The 23,173-nt window shown below is 41.5% G+C and overlaps 1 protein-coding gene across 1 annotated transcript in view; it reads right to left on the reverse strand.

Moving 5' to 3' along the window:
• tmod1 (tropomodulin 1) overlaps window positions 1–23,173 on the reverse strand; it is a 99,565-nt gene that overhangs the window by 29,418 nt on the left and 46,974 nt on the right. The window contains exons 4-5 of the mRNA XM_034187488.1: window positions 6,843–6,999; window positions 4,257–4,373 (exon numbers count right to left, since the gene is read on the reverse strand). Of these exons, the coding sequence (XP_034043379.1) occupies window positions 4,257–4,373; window positions 6,843–6,999 (274 nt within the window). The remainder of the gene's footprint in view (window positions 1–4,256; window positions 4,374–6,842; window positions 7,000–23,173) is intronic.

Consider the following 23,173-nt stretch of genomic DNA (forward strand, 5'->3'; position numbering starts at 1 on the left):
TCTACTGAGTAAAGAGAAATCGATGATGTCCAGAAATTATGTGTAATAACAGGAAATGACATAGGGAAAAGTACTGAACACCTGAAGAAAGGAAGGTGCAAAAAAGACATGGAAAGCCAAGACACCAGCTGAAATCTGTCAGTAATTAGAAAGCAGTCCTGCTCCTTGACAGTGCAAATTAATATCAGCTGGTTCAGTCCCAATTGATGGCCTGTAAAAAGGTGTCTCATTACTAAGGTGTCACACAAGAAACATCTCAAGATGGGTAAAAGCAAAGAGCTCTTTCAAGATCTTCGCAACCTTATTGTTTCAAAACATGCTGATGGCATTGGTTCCAGAAGGATTTCTAAATTTCTGAATGTTCCAGTGAGCACTGTTAGAGCCATAATCCAGAACATCATTTCACCATAAACCAGCCACGATGACATGCTCCTCACAAGATTTCTGACAGAGAAGTGAAAAGAATTATCACACGAGTTGTCTAAGAGCCAAGGACTACTTGTGAAGTGCTTCAGAAAGACCTGGGATTAGCAGGCACATTTGCTTCAAAGAAAACAATAAGTAATGCACTCAGCCACCATGGCCTGTGAAATACTGGGAGAATATATTCTGGTTAAAAGTGGCCAAAAGTGAACTCTTTCGATACCATAATACACACCATAAATGGAACTGCACGTCACTTAACTCCACAGCTTAAGGCAATATCAATTTAAGACTTTTTTAAAGCCAGTTGGAATGCAATTTAGAAACTAGAGCTGTTTGAAGAGCTGAAGCGGAGGTGGAGGTGTAGTGGAAAGAAGGGCTGAACCAGAGCAGAACTGAGACATACCTGGCATCTGTTGGCACGCTGATTTTGCAGTGTTGTGTTTCTCACTTTGCATGTGGCATTGCACTGCATTGATTCCCACTGTACTGAGTTTGAAGGACCTCAATCACATTCCCTGGTTCTGGTTTAAGCCATGTTGAAAAAACTTCCTTAAAAAGCCAATTTTCATTAAATTTTCACTTCCATCTGTCATTATGCTATGTCAAGCTAGTGGAAAGTTTGTCTGCTTTCAGCACCCCAAAAAGAAACAAGAGATGTTTTGGGTCTAATGTCAAAATTTGCATAACAGTATGAGAATTATAAAAAAAATAATAACAATTGTGATTAATTTTGATATTTTCAATTGCATTGTCAGAAGAAAAAATAAAGTCGCACTTCCTATGTTTTAAAACTGCCAAGACATAGTAAGTAGGATTTTCTTGAAAATTCATTCATTGGTTGTTAATATTCTGATTCTGAAGCATTCAGTACATAGCTTCTACACTGGATGACCGGCTGTCCCTCTCCACAACCTTTTGTGGTGTAAACGGTTCACTTTCTTTACATTGTGTAACTTCATTCAATATCGTCCACAAGCTTACGGCCCATGCTACTACACTGAACAAAAATATAAACGCAACAGTTTTGTTTTTGCTCCCATTTTTCATGAGTTGAACTGAAAGATCTAAAACATTTTCTATATACACAAAAGACCTATTTGTCTCAAATATTGTTCACAAATCTGTCTAAATCTGTGTTAGTGAGCACTTCTCCTTTGCCGAGATAATCCATCCCAACTCACAGGTGTGGCATATCAGATGCTGATTAGACAGCATGATTATTGCACAGGTGTGCCTTAGGCTGGCCACAATAAAAGGCCACTCTGAAAAGTTCAGTTTTATCACACAGCACAATGCCATATATATCGCAGGTTTTGAGGGAGCGTGCAACTGGCATGCTGACTGCAGGAATGTCATCTCCAAAGGCGTTTCAGAGAATTTGGCAGTACACCCAACTGGCCTCACAACTGTAGACCACGTGTAACCACACCAGCCCAGGACCTCCACCTCCAGTATGTTCACATCCAAGATCATCTGAGACCAGCCGCCCAGACAGCTGCTGCAACAACTGGTCTGCAGAACCAAAGAATTTCAATTTCAATGTATTAATTTATATAGCGTCATCTCATGACAGAATCGCCCCAACGTGCTTCACATAACACACAATTTATAAAAACAGAGTAAATTAAAATCAAAAAGGGCACGATAAAAAGGTAAAACACAGTAGAATAAAAAGACATTACAAGGCAAACATAAAAACTGAATAAATTAATGATAAGACAGTCTTAAAAAAGTGGGTCTTCGGTCTTGATTTAATAATCTCCACCATGTCGGACTGCCTTATAGCTGCAGCTAGATCGTAACAGAGAGTAGGTCCACGGTAAGAGAAGGCTCAATACCCCACAGACTTCTTATTCACCCTTGGAGCACACAGAAGCCCTGCGCCCTGCGAACGCAAGGGCCGTGCCGGTACATAGGGCTTGACCAAATCCGCCAGGTAGGAAGGAGCCAGTCCATGAACAATTTTATAGACCAGCAATAGGACTTTAAAATCCGATCTGGCAGAAACCGGAAGCCAATGAAGGGATGCCAGAATGGGTGTAATGTGGTCAAACTTTCTACTTTGTGTCAAAAGTCTGGCAGCAGCATTCTGCACTAACTGAAGACCCCTAATGCTGGACTGTGGCAGACCAGAAAATAAAGCATTACAATAATCCAATCTGGAAGAGATGAATGTATGTATCAAAGTCTCAGTATCAACCACAGACAGGATGGGACGAATCCTCACTATGTTTTGCAGATGGAAGAAGGCAGTCCTCGTAATAGCTCTAATGTGGAGGTCAAAGGACAACGTAGGATCAAAAAGTATCCCAAGATTCCTAACTTTGTCCATATGATGTATAACACATGAACCCAAACTAAGCGCCAACTGGTCAAATTGATGCTGATGTCTGACTGGACCAAGAACCATTTCTGCACAAACTGTCACAAACTGTCTCAGGGAAGCTCATCTATGTGCTCGTCGTCCTCATTGGGGTCTTGACCTGACTGGAGTTTATCGTCGTAACCAACCTGAGTGGGAAAATGCACACATTCAATGGCATCTGGCTGCTGATCTACTCTATGCAAAGGAGATGTGTTGCACTGTGTGAGGCAAATGGTGGTCACACCAGATACTGACTGGTTTTCTGACACCCCCTCCCCCAAAAAAAAGCAAAACTGCACATTTCAGAGTGGCCTTTTATTGTGGCCAGCCTAAGGCACACCTGTGCAATAATCATGCTGTCGAATCAGCATCTTGATATGTCACACCTGTGAGGTGGGATGGATTATCTTGGTAAAGGAGAAGTGCTCACTAACACAGATTTAGACAGATTCGTGAACAATATTTGAGAGAAATAGGTCTTTTGTGAATATAGAAAATGTTTTAAATCGTTGAGTTCAGGTCAGGAAAAATGGGAGCAAAAACAAGTGTTATGTTTGTATTTTTGTTCAGCGTATGTCTTCACATGATTCGTCAAGTCTGGTGTTTCCCAGCTTTTGACTGGCTGAGCACACTTGACTCAAGTTTATTACCCGGACGTGGAGCAGGGAAAGCTGGAAAACCTGCAGTGAAGGTGATTCTCCAGGATCAGAGAAACAGGTGCTCATTGCAAGTTGACATCATGACAGAAGCCATCGTTTTGTTTCATGCAAACTCTGTACACAGTCTGCAGATACCCTGGATGGTGTTCAGCTAATGGACACAGAGATCCAGCAGGTGGAGGAGGTGGAGAAAGTGAAGGGACTGATGGAATGATGAAGGGTAAGGTGGAAGGATGATGGAAGCTGCACTAGAGCAAATGGATAAGAGTTAGACTGAGAAGAAATGTAAATAATCAAGAGCTACCTGAAGATCTGGTGTGTGTTTACACTGGTTAGCAAGAGGAAAGCAAGAGTGTGGAATCAGGAATTATTAGATACCTGCACAATGGCACACTGAAGCTAAGCTATTGACTTTTATAGACAAAATAAATAAATAATAAAAGGTTTGTTTTCAGCTGTTATTTTACACACAAAAAAATTACAGGATTCTCTTAACATTAAAAACAAGTGATGACCAGATTTACAAATGCCAACTGTTGGTCAGAAATTGCATACTTTTCTCACTTTCAGTATGTATCAATGTATCATAATAAATATAATGGAAATTTAAAAAAAAAAAATAGTATCGTGTTAAAACACGATACTGACCTCTTTTTTTCTAGAGTGGCAACATTATACTTTTGTAGCATCAACTTTTAAGGATCTAAGTTTTTTTCTAATATCTGAAACATTTGTTAACAAAGAAATTGCTTTACCTTTAATTGTTGTGTTGTGTTTATTATCAGGGGTCAGTCTTTGTGTTTTACCTGCGATATCACAGAGTTCAGCATCAGTCGCACTGGCCAAGGCTTCTTCTAGCTCCGGCTCCAGAGTCACATTCTCTATAATGGGGTCCACAATCTTTTTAGGCACCCAGGCTTTCCCTACAACATGATTAGTTTAGTTTAACATATACTGAAAAGGCAAATCTCCAAGTTACTATCACTACAACTGAATTGGGCACCGCAATCTCGTTTGAGGGCGAGCGCTAAAGGGGTAAAATATGACGCATCTGATGCAATTTCTCTACTTCTAGGGACAGAAACACTGCACTTCCTCTGAGATTTTGGGCAAATTACATTCAAACAAAGTGAAAATACAAACAGAAACTGACAATGCAGTGGAAAGTGGACATGTGTTGCAGTTTGTTTATGACCCGGAGCTCAAACATATCGAGGCGGTTATACAGGCGAACCAAAGAATTTCAGTTTCTTAATTTATATAGTGCCATCTCACGACAGAGTCGCCCCAAGGCGCTTCACATAACACACAATTAATGTGAAGGAATGTCCTCCAGAGCTGGAAAATGCAATGTTTACACAATAATTTTGTTTGTGTTCCATTCCACATTACACTCTGCAATGCCATAAAAGTAATTTTCAAGGAACAAAAGACTATAAGTCGCACTTTTTTAAATGTTTTGGCCGGGGGTGCGACCTATACTCCAGAGTGACTTATAAATGAAAAATATACTGGTAGATTCTCAATTAATTTACCGTAATAAAACAATTTTACATCAGAGTCGCACTATGTTTTAAAATGGCCACCGGAAACGGAAATGCAATGCATCATGGGCACTGTAGTATGGCGGCCGCCCTATAGGTCACGCTGGTCATGATAACCAATCAGAGAACAGAACATTGGATGCGTATTCCTCACCTCACCCAGACAATGATTGTGAAACAGCGTGTGAAGCAGACAAACACAGTGCTTGCTGTTATTCCGGGAGGGCTAACAAAACAGCTTCAATCCTTGGATATCAGTGTGAGAAGAGTGTTTAAACTGACGCTGAGAGCTGCGTGGGAGCACTGGGTGAGCGACGGCGGATGATTAGCGTCTGCACTTGGAAGAAGCTGGCATCGACACCACGGGGAGGTCATGAGCTGCGCAGGTAGGTGCTGCATGAACATCGGCAGCTGACACCTGGTGTGTACTATGGTCCACAGCGGGTAATATGTCAGAAAAGAACCGTTCAGCAATGGTGCAGGTTATGGCTCGGCTCTCAATGTGGTCCGCAAAATACAAACATATCCGTAAGTAAAATGCAGCTCACGAGAGGGCACTCAAGACTTGTGTGACTGTTCCTGCGACTTCTGACTACCATAGAAACATAAAAATTTCAACATTACTGATAACTTAACAAGACAATGGAGAAGGCCCGAAAAAATGCCACCAAAAAGAAAATCATACTCCGCAGATTACAAGTTGCGACTGGTGAAATATGCATCTGAAAACGGTAGCCATCACAATATTATCATCTGAACTTTTCATGTTAAGTTAACATACCTGTATGTCCATGCGACTTATAGTCCAGTGCAACTTATTTATGGTTTATTTTTCTTTATAATGGATAAAGTGGCTGGTGCGACTTATATTCCGGGGCGACTTATAGTCTGGAAAATACCGTATACACTGTAAAACAAAGATATGTTGACTCTACTTGATTCGATCAAGTCATCTTGTTAAGACTGAGGAGTTAAAATAAGTCAATGCGAGGTGTTTAGTTTTCAACAGTGCAACTCGACAGTTTACACTGGTATAACATAACTCAGTGAAAACAACCAACTGACTTGACTAAGTCAAGTGCAATCAACAAATCCATTTTTTTCAGGGTACATTATATGACGGGCGATTGAGAAGTTTTGAGCCTGACCCAGAAAAAGTAGAGTGTTGTTCTCCAGCTTTTGCATTCTGAGAAACCAACATTTCTCAACACTGCACCCAGTGAGTCAACACTTTGCACATTCCTGAGAAACAGTGGTTTCTCAGAACACACACACAAAAAAAAAAGATGAAACACACCCTATTTCAGTCAGGCTCAAAACTTTTCAATTGCCCCTCATCCCTTGTTCAGAATAAGCACCGTTTCTATAATTATCAAATGGTAATTCTTCTGCTGATCAGTTGATGCTGTCCGCTTAAATTAGGGACAAATGCACATGCATGCACGCATGCACACACACACACACACGCGCACACACACACATATATGCACACATAACACACATACGCACGCATATACACACAAAACATAGATCCAAACTGAAGTGTGTAAAATGAATCATGTGGTATTTAGCTGGTAGCTTCTCTCTCTGTCTGTTGTTTTCCAGCTGTAGAAAGTCCAGTGAACAACGGAAAATGCACAAGCGCACACTCACACAACACATAGTGGCACATAGAGGCCTGGCATATGTACTACAGCGTATTTGGTCAATTTGAGCATTTTAGTGTGGACGCAGATAAATCTTCAAACGTTGCCGTGTTTACGGGCCACTATTGGAGAACAAAGATTGTTCTGTATCCGTGTGGACAAAGCTCCAGAGTACAAGCAGGTTAAATGCTCATGCCCATACCTCGCTTCTCTCCAGTGAAGGGCACCAGGTCTTCTCTGTCAGGGTGTTCTTTGGCCTGTTTCTCCAGATGAGCCAGTAGGTTGTCTCTTTGGAAAGTTCCTGTTGGAGCTTTCTTGGTCTGATCCTTCTGCCGCAAACCAGCAGGCAAAAGCGCATTCTAGACAAGGATGACAATGTATGCAGTTCAAGGGCTTGACACTGGGTACTGGAAAAAACAGCCACACTTACAACAGCTCATTAAATATGACTTTAAGAAATAAACTCAACTAAATAGTGTTATTCATTTCCAACTGAACCTTCCTGCCTTACTTACTTGTTCCTCAATAGAAAACATAATTGTAATAAAGGGCTAAAGCATGTTAACACATTTCATTAATTAACATCAGCAGACGTGTATCCAACTGCAGCATGTATCCAACTCAGTTGATTTATACAGCACAAAACAGAAAATATGTTGCCCCAAGGTGCTATATGTGAGTAAGGAATAAAGCTTAAGCAGCTGCCACACTGTGGCAGATTATGAAAATGTATGAGTAACAGATACAAAATTTAGATAACTGTTCCTATCTGTTTTGTCTTGTACAAATCTTTTTCTCATTCAATAGATGAGGTCTTTGCCAGCTGATACCCGGCAGGTCCGTTGGAAAGTTTTGCGTGGGCTCAAAACTTTGAGTGGACATCAGACGGAACGCTTTTCCGGTAGTTGCACATTTGTCTAATGTTTTGTCCTGTACTTGTTTGTCAGCTTACCAGTGGATGCCCGATCGACATTAGTTTTATATGTGCGTTATAAGTTCGTATCAAAACATGAACCCGCATTCATTGATTGTTCACTCATTCCATCCGAGCCCCAAATCCACCAGAGACTGATGGATTAGGCAGTTTTTCTTACCGCGTGGGCTCTGAACACTTCAGAAAATCATTGTCAGTTAACACAGTTTGTCACTACATCAATCAATCAATTCAATCAATCAATTTTTTTCTATAGCGCCAAATCACAACAAACAGTTGCCCCAAGGCGCTTTATATTGTAAGGCAAGGCCATACAATAATTACGTAAAACCCCAACGGTCAAAACGACCCCCTGTGAGCAAGCACTTGGCTACAGTGGGAAGGAAAAACTCCCTTTAAACAGGAAGACACCTCCAGCAGAACCAGGCTCAGGGAGGGGCAGTCCTCTGCTGGGACTGGTTGGGGCTGAGGGAGAGAACCAGGAAAAAGACATACTGTGGAGGGGAGCAGAGATCGATCACTAATGATTAAATGCAGAGTGGTGCATACAGAGCAAAAAGAGAAAGAAACACTCAGTGCATCATGGGAACCCCCCAGCAGTCTAAGTCTATAGCAGCATAACTAAGGGATGGTTCAGGGTCACCTGATCCAGCCCTAACTATAAGCTTTAGCAAAAAGGAAAGTTTTAAGCCTAATCTTAAAAGTAGAGAGGGTGTCTGTCTCCCTGATCTGAATTGGGAGCTGGTTCCACAGGAGAGGAGCCTGAAAGCTGAAGGCTCTGCCTCCCATTCTACTCTTACAAACCCTAGGAACTACAAGTAAGCCTGCAGTCTGAGAGTGAAGCGCTCTATTGGGGTGATATGGTACTACGAGGTCCCTAAGATAAGATGGGACCTGATTATTCAAAACCTTATAAGTAAGAAGAAGAATTTTAAATTCTATTCTAGAATTAACAGGAAGCCAATGAAGAGAGGCCAATATGGGTGAGATATGCTCTCTCCTTCTAGTCCCCGTCAGTACTCTAGCTGCAGCATTTTGAATTAACTGAAGGCTTTTTAGGGAACTTTTAGGACAACCTGATAATAATGAATTACAATAGTCCAGCCTAGAGGAAATAAATGCATGAATTAGTTTTCAGCATCACTCTGAGGCAAGACCTTTCTGATTTTAGAGATATTGCGTAAATGCAAAAAAGCAGTCCTACATATTTGTTTAATATGCGCTTTGAATGACATATCCTGATCAAAAACGACTCCAAGATTTCTCACAGTATTACTAGAGGTCAGGGTAATGCCATCCAGAGTAAGGATCTGGTTAGACACCATGTTTCTAAGATTTGTGGGGCCAAGTACAATAACTTCAGTTTTATCTGAGTTTAAAAGCAGGAAATTAGAGGTCATCCATGTCTTTATGTCTGTAAGACAATCCTGCAGTTTAGCTAATTGGTGTGTGTCCTCTGGCTTCATGGATAGATAAAGCTGGGTATCATCTGCGTAACAATGAAAATTTAAGCAATACCGTCTAATAATACTACCTAAGGGAAGCATGTATAAAGTGAATAAAATTGGTCCTAGCACAGAACCTTGTGGAACTCCATAATTAACTTTAGTCTGTGAAGAAGATTCCCCATTTACATGAACAAATTGTAATCTATTAGACAAATATGATTCAAACCACCGCAGCGCAGTGCCTTTAATACCTATGGCATGCTCTAATCTCTGTAATAAAATTTTATGGTCAACAGTATCAAAAGCAGCACTGAGGTCTAACAGAACAAGCACAGAGATGAGTCCACTGTCCGAAGCCATAAGAAGATCATTTGTAACCTTCACTAATGCTGTTTCTGTACTATGATGAATTCTAAAACCTGACTGAAACTCTTCAAATAGACCATTCCTCTGCAGATGATCAGTTAGCTGTTTTACAACTACCCTTTCAAGAATTTTTGAGAGAAAAGGAAGGTTGGAGATTGGCCTATAATTAGCTAAGATAGCTGGGTCAAGTGATGGCTTTTTAAGTAATGGTTTAATTACTGCCACCTTAAAAGCCTGTGGTACATAGCCAACTAACAAAGATAGACTGATCATATTTAAGATCGAAGCATTAAATAATGGTAGGGCTTCCTTGAGCAGCCTGGTAGGAATGGGGTCTAATAAACATGTTGATGGTTTGGATGAAGTAACTAATGAAAATAACTCAGACAGAACAATCGGAGAGAAAGAGTCTAACCAAATACCGGCATCACTGAAAGCAGCCAAAGATAACGATACGTCTTTGGGATGGTTATGAGTAATTTTTTTCTCTAATAGTTAAAATTTTGTTAGCAAAGAAAGTCATGAAGTCATTACTAGTTAAAGTTAATGGAATACTCAGCTCAATAGAGCTCTGACTCTTTGTCAGCCTGGCTACAGTGCTGAAAAGAAACCTGGGGTTGTTCTTATTTTCTTCAATTAGTGATGAGTAGAAAGATGTCCTAGCTTTATGGAGGGCTTTTTTATAGAGCAACAGACTCTTTTTCCAGGCTAAGTGAATATCTTCTAAATTAGTGAGACGCCATTTCCTCTCCAACTTACGGGTTATCTGCTTTAAGCTACGAGTTTGTGAGTTATACCACGGAGTCAGGCACTTCTGATTTAAAGCTCTCTTTTTCAGAGGAGCTACAGCATCCAAAGTTGTCTTCAATGAGGATGTAAAACTATTGACGAGATACTCTATCTCACTTACAGAGTTTAGGTAGCTACTCTGCACTGTGTTGGTATATGGCATTAGAGAACATAAAGAAGGAATCATATCCTTAAACCTAGTTACAGTGCTTTCTGAAAGACTTCTAGTGTAATGAAACTTATTCCCCACTGCTGGGGAATAAGTCAGAACAAGATCTAAGATATGATTAAAGTGGTGGGTGGACTCATTTACTTTTTGAGCAAAGCCAATAGAGTCTAATAATAGATTAAATGCAGTGTTGAGGCTGTCATTCTCAGCATCTGTGTGGATGTTAAAATCGCCCACTATAATTATCTTATCTGAGCTAAGCACTAAGTCAGACAAAAGGTCTGAAAATTCACAGAGAAACTCACAGTAACGACCAGGTGGACGATAGATAATAACAAATAAAACTGTTTTTTGGGACTTCCAATTTGGATGGACAAGACTAAGAGTCAAGCTTTCAAATGAATTAAAGCTCTGTCTGGGTTTTTGATTAATTAATAAGCTGGAATGGAAGATTGCTGCTAATCCTCCGCCCCGGCCCGTGCTACGAGCATTCTGACAGTTAGTGTGACTCGGGGGTGTTGACTCATTTAAACTAACATATTCATCCTGCTGTAACCAGGTTTCTGTAAGGCAGAATAAATCAATATGTTGATCAATTATTATATCATTTACCAACAGGGACTTAGAAGAGAGAGACCTAATGTTTAATAGACCACATTTAACTGTTTTAGACTGTGGTGCAGTTGAAGGTGCTATATTATTTTTTCTTTTTGAATTTTTATGCTTAAATAGATTTTTGCTGGTTATTGGTAGTCTGGGAGCAGGCACCGTCTCTACGGGGATGGGGTAATGAGGGGATGGCAGGGGGAGAGAAGCTGCAGAGAGGTGTGTAAGACTACAACTCTGCTTCCTGGTCCCAACCCTGGATAGTCACGGTTTGGAGGATTTAAGAAAATTGGCCAGATTTCTAGAAATGAGAGCTGCTCCATCCAAAGTGGGATGGATGCCGTCTCTCCTAACAAGACCAGGTTTTCCCCAAAAGCTTTGCCAATTATCTATGAAGCCCACCTCATTTTTTGGACACCACTCAGACAGCCAGCAATTCAAGGAGAACATGCGGCTAAACATGTCACTCCCGGTCCGATTGGGGAGGGGCCCAGAGAAAACTACAGAGTCCGACATTGTTTTTGCAAAGTTACACACCGATTTAATGTTAATTAAATCGGTGTGTAACTTCAATGAATCTACAGTGTACAAACTCTACCATGCAAAGCGAAAGCCATACATCAACAACATCCAGAAATGCTGCTGCCTTCTCTGGGCCAGAGCTCATTTGAAATGGACAGACGCAAAGTGGAAAAGTGTGCTGTGGTCTGATGAGTCCACATTTCAAATTGTTTTTGGAAATCATGGACATTGTGTCCTCCGAACAAAAGAGGAAAAAGACTATCCAGATTGTTAACATCGCAAAGTTCAAAAGCCAGCATCTGTGATTGTATGGGGGTGTGTTCATGCCCATGGCATGGGCAACTTACACATCTGTGATGGCACCATCAATACTGAAAGGTACATCCAGGTTTTGGAGCAACACATGCTGCCATCCAAGCAACATCTTTTTCAGGGACGTCCCTGCTTATTTCAGCAAGACAATGCCAAGCCACATTCTGCATGTGTGACAACAGCGTGGCTTCATAGTAAAAGAGTGCGGGTACTAGACTGGCCTGCCTGCAGTCCAGACTTGATTATAATGGACAGTCGCTGGCCCACCTCAATCCATTATATGCAAGCTTTACTGTATTTTCATTTGTGATAAAAGAAAGTAAAATATAAGACTGCTATCTGGTTTTCATGATTTCAAATATGTTTCTGCTGCAGAACATAAAAAGTTTGGTTTTATTGTTTTAATTTAATCTATGATTTTCATTTTTGTTCCTTGAACAAGTGTTGATTTGCATTAGTGATTGTTTTTTCCCGGTTGTTAAACAATAAAAATGAACAATGCTGAACACTGATATTTTTTGGAGGATATATAAGAGGCCAAAACTATAATACCACAGCAAATGTCAATGGTTTAATCTTTGCTCTGGTTCCTGTAAATCCCTCTTGCGTCCATGTCTCTACTCGAGTCGAATATGGAGCCAAGAACTTTCATGCTCACGGGTGTTATTTTCAGACCTAATAAAGTGATCAAAAGGAGCTTGTTGAGGTGCTACTTATAGCTTCATATCTTATCTGTGCTCTCCACATGTCTCTCCCCCTCTTTGTCTCTTGGCATCCCGCCCTCAACCTTCTCTCTCCTTCAGTCCAAAGCAAATCTACTCAACATATTACAAATCCAGATCAGCCTGACATTACTGGTTGATTTGAAATACACAGTGACGCAAATAAGTATTTCATCCACTGTCGATTTTGCAAGTTTTCCCACCTACAAAGAATGGAGAGCTCTGTAATTTTTATCATAGATACCTTTCAACTGTGAGAGACACAATCTTAAAAAAATACCTTTGTTTGCAAATACAGACGTCAGACGTTTCCTGTAGTTCTTGACCCAGTTTGCACACTGCAGCAGGGATTTTGGTCCACTCCTCCATACAGATCTTCTCCAGATCTTTCAGGTTTTGAGTTTCAGCTCCCTCCAGAGATTTTCTATTCGGGTTCAGGTCTGGAGACCACTCCACTCCAGGACCTTGAAATGCTTCTTATGGAGCCGCTCCTTAGTTGCCCTGGCTGTGTGTTTCGCACCATTGTCATGCTGGAAGACCCAATGCATTTTCTAATAATTACGCCAATAGTTGTTGCCTTCTCACCAAGCTGTTTGCCTGTTGTCCTGTAGTCCATCCCAGCCTTGTGCAGGTCTACAATTTTGTTTTGGTGTCCTTAGACAGCTCTTTGGTCTTGGTCATGGTGGATAGGTTGGAGTGTGATTGATTGAGTGTGTGAACAGGTGTCTTTTATACAGGTAACAAGTTCAAACAGGTGTATTGTGTATGTGTAATACTGGTGAAGAGTGCAGAATAAGAGAGCTTCTTAAAGAAAAACTAAAGGTGCACCACTGTGAGAGACAGATCTTAATACTTATTTCATGCAATAAAATGCAAATTAATTATTTAAAAATGAAACAATGTAATTTTCTGAATATTGGTTTTTAGATTCTGTCTCTCACAGTTGAAGTGTACCTGGAATAAAAATTACAGACCTTTACATTCTTTGTAGGCGGGAAAACTTGCAAAATCAAAAGTGGATCAAATACTTATTTGCCTCACTGTAGCTATCAGAATAAAATAATATTTCATCCAGAACTTTAGCAGTGGCCATGAATTATTCACATGACATGGAGTTATATTCATGAAAAAAGCCTCTTTTGTCTTTGTAACTGTTACACTGTCCTCTCTCTCCTTTATGCATTGTCAGTCTGTGTTCTCTCTCCTCCATCTCCTTTTTTTATTGTGCCACAGGTGTCATCATTGAGCACTTCACATACTGTACCATCAGTGGTTGTAGTGTGAGGTGTGATGGGCCTCTGGCCCCATCAACAATACAAGCAATCTCAGTCACCTATGTTCCTGTTATACCGCTCGGTCCAGTAAGGTTGACTGCTCTCCCTGCCCCTCTTTTGCTATTGTGTTGGAGCCTCTTCCTTTAAAATTAAGAAGTCACCCAAACGTTGCAAAACAGAATGTCAGAAGTGAGGTTACTTGTTTTTGCGCTGGCTGTGTTTCTAAAAAATTGAGAAATATCTGGCCACTCTCTCCTGGATTTATATTTATATGGCCATGGCACCCTGGGCCCAACAAGCCCCAGAGTAGGGCCAGAAGACCAAGGCAGGACAGGACAAAAGGCTAATGCCCCACACCAGTGCCCCAGACATTCCCAGTCACCCAGAGCCAACCCCACATACCACACTGGCCCTAAATAGGAGACCCTCACTTGTTATTACAACCCCAATTTCAATGAAGTTGGGACATTGTGTAAAATGTAAATAAAAACATAATACAATGATTTGCAAATCCTCTTCAAAGGCGGCGGCATTTCTAGATGTTATTGATGTACGGCTTTTGCTTTGCATGGTAGAGTTTTAACTTGCACTTGTAGATGTAGCGACGAACTGTGTTAATTGACAATGGTTTTCTGAAGTGTTCCTGAGCCCACACAGTAAGATCCTTGACAATGATGGTTTAATTGCAGTGATGCCTGAGGGATCGAAGGTCACAGACATTCAGTGTTGGTTTTCGGCCTTGTCGCTTATGTGCAGAAAGTTCTCCAGATTCTCTGAATCTTCTGATTATATTATGGACTGTAGATGATGGAATCCCTAAATTTCTTGCAAATGAACGTTGAGAAACACTGTTCTTAAACTGTTGGACTATTTTTTCATGCAGTTGTTCACAAAGTGGTTATCCTCGCCCCATCTTTGCTTGTGAACGGCTGAGCCTTTTGGGGATGCTCCTTTTATACCCAATCATGACACTCACCTGTTTCCAATTAGGTGTTCTTTGAGCATTCATCAACTTTCCCATTCTTTTGTTGCCCTGTCCCAACGTTTTGAAATGTGTTGCAGGCATCCATTTCAAAATAAGCAAATACGACCTTTTTATTTTTTCAAAAACTATATGGATTTGAATCACGTGTGATTGCGTCAGACAAGCTTGAACCCTCTGCCGCGCCATGAGCGGCTGGATGCCAACGCACGAATCCGTCCGCACGTCTTTCATTAGACAGTGGAATGTCTGGATAAACTGCTGATCCCGAGCTCTTCTGAAACTTCTCTGTTCTCTCACGACGTCCTGGGTCAACAGAGGCTTAAATTTGGAAGTTTTCAGCTTGAAACAGGCTGACGATGGCGGCTCGGGGCACGGCGCACCGTCCGGCTCCGTGGGCAGTCCTTAAAGCGACAGTAACACTCCATAATCTCTCATCAGCCGTTAAAATTTTCACCGAAAACCATCTGACTTTCTCCACTTGGATGTGTCTCACAGTTTCTGAAAAAATTTTGATCAAGCAAAGCACCCGTCTCTCAGGAAGAAGTCAGACAAAGGAATTCCGACGAGGGGGGTGGACCAGTGCTCACTCAAAGCCTGCCCACAGGCGAATGACGCAACCGACAGGCGTGAAAAAACTCACGCATGCGCACGAGGGTTCAAGCTTGTCTGACGTAATCGCACGTGATTCAAATCCATATAGTTTTTTAAAAAAATAAAAAGGGTTTCTTTTCTAATAGACCTCGTATTTGCACAAAAACAATAAAGTTTATCAGTTTGAACCTTAAATATCTTGTCTTTGTGGTGTATTCAATTGAAAATAGGTTGAAGTGGATTTGCAAATCATTGTATTCTGTTTTTATTTACATTTTACACAATGTCCCAACTTCATTGGAATTGGGGTTGTATAATTAATCTCCCTTGGTGTGTGTGACCCCCTACGTGAGCAAGAATAAAGTGTTGCATTCAAAGCAGGGCAGGAATAGCAGGTGGCAGCATGCTGTGGGGGGCCGTGGCACACTGCTGCACCACAGCCTGCCCTGCAAACCCACCACCGCCTAGTGACCCCAACTCTAAACTGTTAAATGTGTAGAAATAAAGCATATTAAGTAAAATGACAGGGCAGGAGCGGAGGATGTTAGGCTGTTGTGGGGGGCTGCAGTGCACTGCTGCGCCACAGTCTGCCCTGCAAACCCAACACCAACACCTGACCCTGGACCTATATGAACCCTATAATGTGCTACTTAAAACCCAATATAATGTGCATGCAAGTACTAAGCAAGTGAAGTGCATTAAAAGGATGTGACACGTGAGGCTGAACAATATGCAGCCAGCAAAATAGAGAGGTACAGTGCAGGGAGTGGGTCACACACCCAGGCACCACCGGACCTGGCGACCTATCCCCAGAGAGGCGCCAGGCAACCATGAGATATGGAGGCGGCCGGCGGTCTTGCAGGAGCACTGGAAGCCCAGGGGGAAAACCAAACCAACACGGGGTCGGGGAGCCAGGAAGCTGGAGGAGGATGAGCCACTCAGCAGGGCAGTCCCCTGAACCATGGAAGGCATGAGATGAGGCCTAAGAGTGGCAGGGCCAACCAAGAGCCAGAGGGAGAGAGATGGGCCCCACAGACCCCAAGGCAGGGAAAGCCACGCAAGCGCCGAGCTCTGGAGAGAGGCACCCACCCCCCACCCAGGCACCGCACCCCAGCCACCCACGGCACAGTAGGCAAGACCCACACTCGAAAAGGAGCATCAGCCGCCCAGTTAAACCCCAACCACCCAACAGGACCAGCAGCCCTGTGGTGTGACACCTGACCCCCCCCCCCCCCCCAAGGCACAGAGGTGCACCCATACCCCACAAAGAAGGAATTCGGAAGAGAGCCCAGTCCAGCACCCTTGACCTACACAATTTCTCCCAAACCTGGGTCTTGACAGTGGACCTAACCAAGGCAAAAATGATGATATTCCAAAAAGGACCCAACCTCCAGTCACACAAATATAATTTCTTCCTGGATAAGACAGTCCTACAACACACAAAAAACTATACCTACCTCAGAATAAACATCAGTATCACAAATAATTTCAGCAAAGCTGTAAATAACCCGAGAGACAAGGCAAGAACAGCTTTTTATGCCATCAAAAAGAACATCAAAGTAGACATCTCAATTCAAATGTGGCTCAAAATATTGGACTCCGTCATAGAACCAATTTCTCTTTATGGTTGCGAGGTCTGGGGCCCACTCACCAACCAAGATTTTGCAAAATGGGACTAACACCAATCTGAGACTCTGCATGCAGAATTCTGCAAATCCATAAACCACCGTAAACCCAAAACAGAAGATTAAACTGTTATGTCACTTTATCTATGTATAATACAACACATTTTACACCAAAAGCACAATTACTTTAATTAATTTCCTATTATTTCAATCTCACATCTCCTGTTTACACATTTATTTACTGTAGAATATTGTTAACTTCATGTACATCTTCTTAATTTTTATTTGTTTTGTTGCTCTATGCAACACTTGCTTTAAACATATGTTTACCATGTCAATAAAGCTCCACTGAAATGAAAAATGTAATGAGAGAGAGAGAGAGAGAGAGAGAGAGAGTGCGGTGGGGGGGGGGAGACAGAGACAGAGAGAAAGCGCTTCAGATAGCACAAAAAGAATTGTGCTCCTCAATTAAAAAAAGAATAAAAAATAACATTAAATGCATAAGTCCAGAAAGGTTGAACAGCAAACATCACACAAAAATCAAGCAATTTCCCTCAGAAATGCTGTTCACAGGCTGTTGCAGCCCAGTGAGACAACACCCTTATCGGAAAGTTTTCAGTCACAAAATCCAGACACCATGAGCACACAAAATTTTGCATTCTTGGGTGGACAAACCCAAAATTGCATATTCATGAAGCACAACACGCTAAACTACCAGTGAGTACTATTTTGTGCATTTGGCAGACGCAATTCTAATTACGCACCATTAGTAACTCAACATGAAGGTGTATTTGCGAGTGTATTGGTGTTTGAATTTGGCCCATTTACAGCTGTGTGGAATGGGACAATACGACAAAGGGTCTTGTCCAAAGACAAAGCCAGGTCATCATATTGGTATAACATCATCTTACCCCACTGAGCTACTACCTCTACTTTTGCAATGTGACTGTTTACTATTATAAGTAGGATTGTATTATGGTTTTTATCATTTGGTATAGTTAACTCTATCTTTTATGTTGTGTATTTTATGTCATTGAAATTTATTTTCAAATATATATGTACACATTTAATACAAATTTTATCACCCCACCACTAAATAGTCACAATCCCACCTAGCCCCTCCAAGACAAAAACTCTTGTACCGCCATTACCGCTCTCATACACATGCACATTCTGACGATTGGAATTCAAAATTAAAAGATTACATTTCAACTGTGTGGATTAATGCATTTTTTTTAACTTTCTGAATTTCTAAAGTAAACACAACTTGTATGGCCTGTTATGATAATCATTTACAGCCATAATGAAAACTTAATATTGTCCATGCTATACCTGAACATATTTACACAAATTAAATCTAAGTGACACAAGTTTTCAAAATTCCTTAGTCAATATTGTAGCATAATAAAACCAAAGCCTAGTTCTGATGGCCACCAAGGCCACTAATTATTTTTGTTGATTTATTTATTTACTTAATAAACACAAACGCAGACAGACAATAATTGGAACTCAAGCAACTGAAATGAACTAGAAATAAAACCAAACATTGAAAAATGGTTAATGTGAAAAAAACTAACAGGAACAAATACAACAAAACTATAAATAAACTAACAGAAACACAGCTTACAAAATACTGAGGAGTCCAAGAACGCACAAGCTGCACAGGATAACGGAGTCAGAACTTGGATTAGACCGTCATGGAGTTCTGGAAAACCTAATGGTCCAGCAAACAACTAGGAGAGAAGGTAAATACTTCAGTTCTCACTGGTTTATGCTGTGCTCAAAGAAATAAACAGCCTGAAGCAGTACATCTTCAAATATGTAAATATATGACTGTGAAACAATATGTACTCAAAAAGCAAACGTGCAGCTGACTGATCGTATCTTTGCAGTATTGGAGTACATCTGGTGGACGTGTTATTCCTCTGTCTGACAGGGTTTACTGGAACTGATACAAGCAGCCTTGCGGGGAAGGTTACACTGTGTTTCAAGATTAAATTGGCACTTTGCTGATGTGCAGAAGGTTACCCTCATAAACAGACAGAAACACGGTAAGCGACACAGGCACGGCATCTCGCTGTTCCTCCAGTTTACGTCATGCAGAAAACCTATAGTCAGTTAGTTTTGGCATCGGGGTCCCTAACGGCGCACACACTGGGTGAATCCGTTATATTATACGCCTCCTGTCATTCTCTTGGCACTCGGAACATCCAGTGTCTTTATGAGCAGTTACACATTCATCAGAAAGCTATTACAGCCGCTGTCGACAGCTTGGCCGGCAATATATCACCGAGCACACTAAGCTGGCAGGAGAAGCCTAAACTGTAGAAATAAATACTTTGTAAAAAGCAACTGAAACTAAATATGAGTATAACGTGCCTGTAACACCCTCAACAAAATACATACAATGATACCAAATCAGTAACACATGACAGAAACACAAAAATAAGCAATCACTCGTAGAATTTATTGTCTTGCCCCTACTCCTATTCACATAAATGTGTAGGCAAATACTACAAACACAGCAGCAGTGATGGAAAATCATGACTGAGTTGATCTCAACAAATCACAATCAAAAGAAGTGAGTAAAATCAGTATAAAAAATAATGAATGTTTATGAGTTCAATGGTACAACCCCAATTCCAATGAAGTTGGGATGTTGTGTGAAATGTAAATAAAAACAGAATACAATGACTTGCAAATCCTCTTCAACCTACGAGGTCTGTGATGAAAAAAGCGGTCCTTTTTATTTTTTTCAAAAAATAAATGGATTTGATTCATATGTTTTTACGTCAGACAAGCTTGAACCCTTGTGCGCATGCGTGAGTTTTTTCACGTGTCGGTGACGTCATTCGCCTGTGGGCAGGCCTTGAGTGAGGAGTGCTCCACCCCGCCCGTCGGAATCTCTTTGTCTATGTTGCTTTATCAACATTTTTTCTGGACCTGTGAGGAATATCCGAGTGGACACTATTCAAGAAATTAAGCTGGTTTTCGGTGAAAAGTTTAACGGCTGATGAGAGATTATGGGGTGTTTCTGTCACTGTAAGGACTTCCGCACAGCGCTTCCAGGCGCCGTTGTCGGCCTGTTTCGACCTGAAAACATCCTAATTTAAGGCTTAATTCACCCAGGACGTCGTGAGAGAACAGAGAAGATTCAGAACAGGCCGGCATGAGGACTTTATGCGGACATTCCACTGTTTAAGGACATTTTGTAATGAAAGACGTGCGCGCAAATTCGCCGGAAACGACTCGGTGAATCTGTGTGCGCCGTGACAGGAAAAACACCTCCATGTTGAAAACCATTTGTAAAATTCAGGCAGCTTTTGATGGCTTTCAATAAGTGAGTAACTGAGAAATTGTTTAACAGCTTGGGCATGTTCCAACTTGCCCGTTAAGGTTTCCAACGGAGGTGTTTTTCCTGTCGCGACCCCCCGCGGTCGGGTCCGGCCCGACATGCGACTCTGCCCGCACGTTCTTTCATTACGAAATGTCCGTTAACAATGGAATGTCCGAATAAACTCCTCATGCCGACTTCTTCTGAAAGTTCTCTGTTCTCTGACGACCTACTGGGTCAACAGAGCCTGAAATGTGGAAGTTTTCAACTTGAAACGGCGAGACGCTGCCACCCCAAAGAGCAGATCGCCATCAGGCACCATGGGCCATCCTTACGGCGACACTACCAGACCAAAATCTCTCATCAGCTGTTAAAATTTTTACCGAAAACCAGCTGAATTTATCGAATGGTGTCCACTCAGTTGTGCCTTACAGTTTTTGAAAAAATTTTTATCAAACAAAGCAGCAGTCTCTGAGCCATTCCTAAACAATGAAAAACCGACGAGAGGGTGGGCGACTCCTCACTCAAAGACTGCCCACAGGCGAATGACGTAACCGATAGGCGTGAAAAAAAACTCTTGCATGCCCACAAGGGTTCAAGCATGTCTGATGTAATCACACGTGATTCAAATCCATATGGTTTTAGAAAAAAATAATAAGGTCCGTTACTTTTATCACAGACATAGTACATCACCTTTCCTTCTAACAACACTCAATAAGCATTTGGGAACTGAGGACACTAATTGTGAGTGTTATGACTGGGTAAAAAAGGACCATCCCCAAAAGGCTCAGTCATTCACAAGCAAAATGGGGTGAGGATCACCACTTTGTGAACAACTGCATGAAAAAATAGTCCAACAGTTTAAGAACAATGTTTCTCAATGTTCAATTGCAAGGAATTTAGGGATTCCATAATCTACAGTCCATAATATAATCAGAAGATTCAGAGAATCTGGAGAACTTTCTACACGTAAGCGGCAAGGCCGAAAACCAACATTAAATCCCCGTGACCTTCAATCCCTCAAGCGACACTGCATTAAAAACCGACATCATTGTGTGAAGGATCTTACCGTGTGGGCTCAGGAACACCCATTGTCAGTTAACACAGTTCGACGCTACATCTACAAGTGCAAGTTAAATCTCTACCATGCAAAGCGAAAGCCATACATAAACAACATCCAGAAATGCTGCTGCCTTCTCTGGGCCCAAATCTTCCACTGAATTAAATACTCATTCCATTGAAAGAATGAAAAAACATTCATTATTTGGTTTATATAATGGCTAAAATAGAGCCATGTCATTTGATATTTTATTAATTTATAAACAACAGAAAAGGGACTTACATTTTGGTGTTCCACTGGTGCTTTGACATCAACAGCCCAACACAAACTTTAAAAGGGAGTCCAAAATTGTTCTCAGTCAATTTGGAAAAACAGCTCGATAGTTCAAAAATAATTCTGACGATGTACTGCATGATGCTGTGCACTGACTTTGTGTACTTCCAAAAAAAAACAAAAAAGACTTCATGTACTTCCTCAGTCCAGCAAAAAATCACATCAGATGTTTGTCCAGATTTTCATCCTAACTTCATCCTCTTCATGCCTCCAGACAGCGTGGTGGATTTGTTTGTTTTGTGTGTGTGTGTGCGCATGTGAGTGTGTGTGTGGTACAAGAATTAGCAGCGTCAATTATCTCCTTCAAATCGTCATATATCAGCAAAATAAACTCTGCCATGTTTAGCTAAACGCTGCCCCCAGTAGTGTGAACATGCGCGGTGGTCGGGGCATGCAATAGCACATTTCATGTAGTACCAAAATTGCACTCGAAAACGAACTATTGCACGGTTCAAGCCGTGGTCACAACCCGCCGTACTTGCACGTGCGTGCAGTCTACTTGCAAAAACGTGGGCTAAATTTGGAGATCCGTACGTCGTAAGTACTGCCTCAGTACAAATTTAGGAGCACTCAGACACATGCAGACACGCTGTAGAGGTTTTAGTGCATGCAGAACTTTCGCTGCGGTCAGGCTGCGGATTCACCAGCAGTACAGATGACGCACGTTGTGAGTACTGCCTCAGTACGGATTCAAAGCAACACATTTTCATTCAATTACTATTGAATTAACCAAATCCGTACGTAGGCAGTACAGATTACGGCACTCACCACATACTATGGAGGCCGACAGACTTGCATGCACGATGCAGCTTCTCACTTGAACTTGGACTTTATTTCCAAACGTCAGCAACACACACTCCACAGCTTCAGTCTGATAAATAGCTGTAACTTATCGAGGCAAGTAAACACTCGTACAACTGACCGCTGCAGGCTGGACATGCTCATGCATCACCGACGCCGAAAAACACCTGCCACTCCAGTCCCGCTCATAAAAAAGAAAAGCGACCCCACACACACACACTGCTTTACATACACTCCTAGAGACGTGTGTTGAACGTACTCCCTCCCTCCTCTTGCTACTGCCTCCGTACGTTTTCACAAAAACGTAGTGGCTGTGGCATCCGCAGAAAACGTACAGTGAAAAAAAAAAATACGCGTGGTGGGTTGTGACCGGGGCTTCATGAAACGCAATGGCAAATGGTACGGCTAATCCATGTCACATGACATACAAGCCACCAATCAAATGACAAGGATCCACTCAGACGCTATATAATAAATATTAATAAACAGATTTGTACATATCAGAATAATACAGACAGCACTTAGAGGTCAGTCCAAACCAAAATGATGTCATACGATGACATCGTCGTGACATCACGTATACATTTGAATATATGACATTCTATTTTCTGTATATATTAATATATGACATTCTATTGCTATATGGTGATTTGTATGTGACA

The sequence above is a fragment of the Thalassophryne amazonica genome, chromosome 15, assembly GCF_902500255.1.
Source record: "Thalassophryne amazonica chromosome 15, fThaAma1.1, whole genome shotgun sequence".
In the NCBI taxonomy this organism is placed as follows: domain Eukaryota; kingdom Metazoa; phylum Chordata; class Actinopteri; order Batrachoidiformes; family Batrachoididae; genus Thalassophryne; species Thalassophryne amazonica.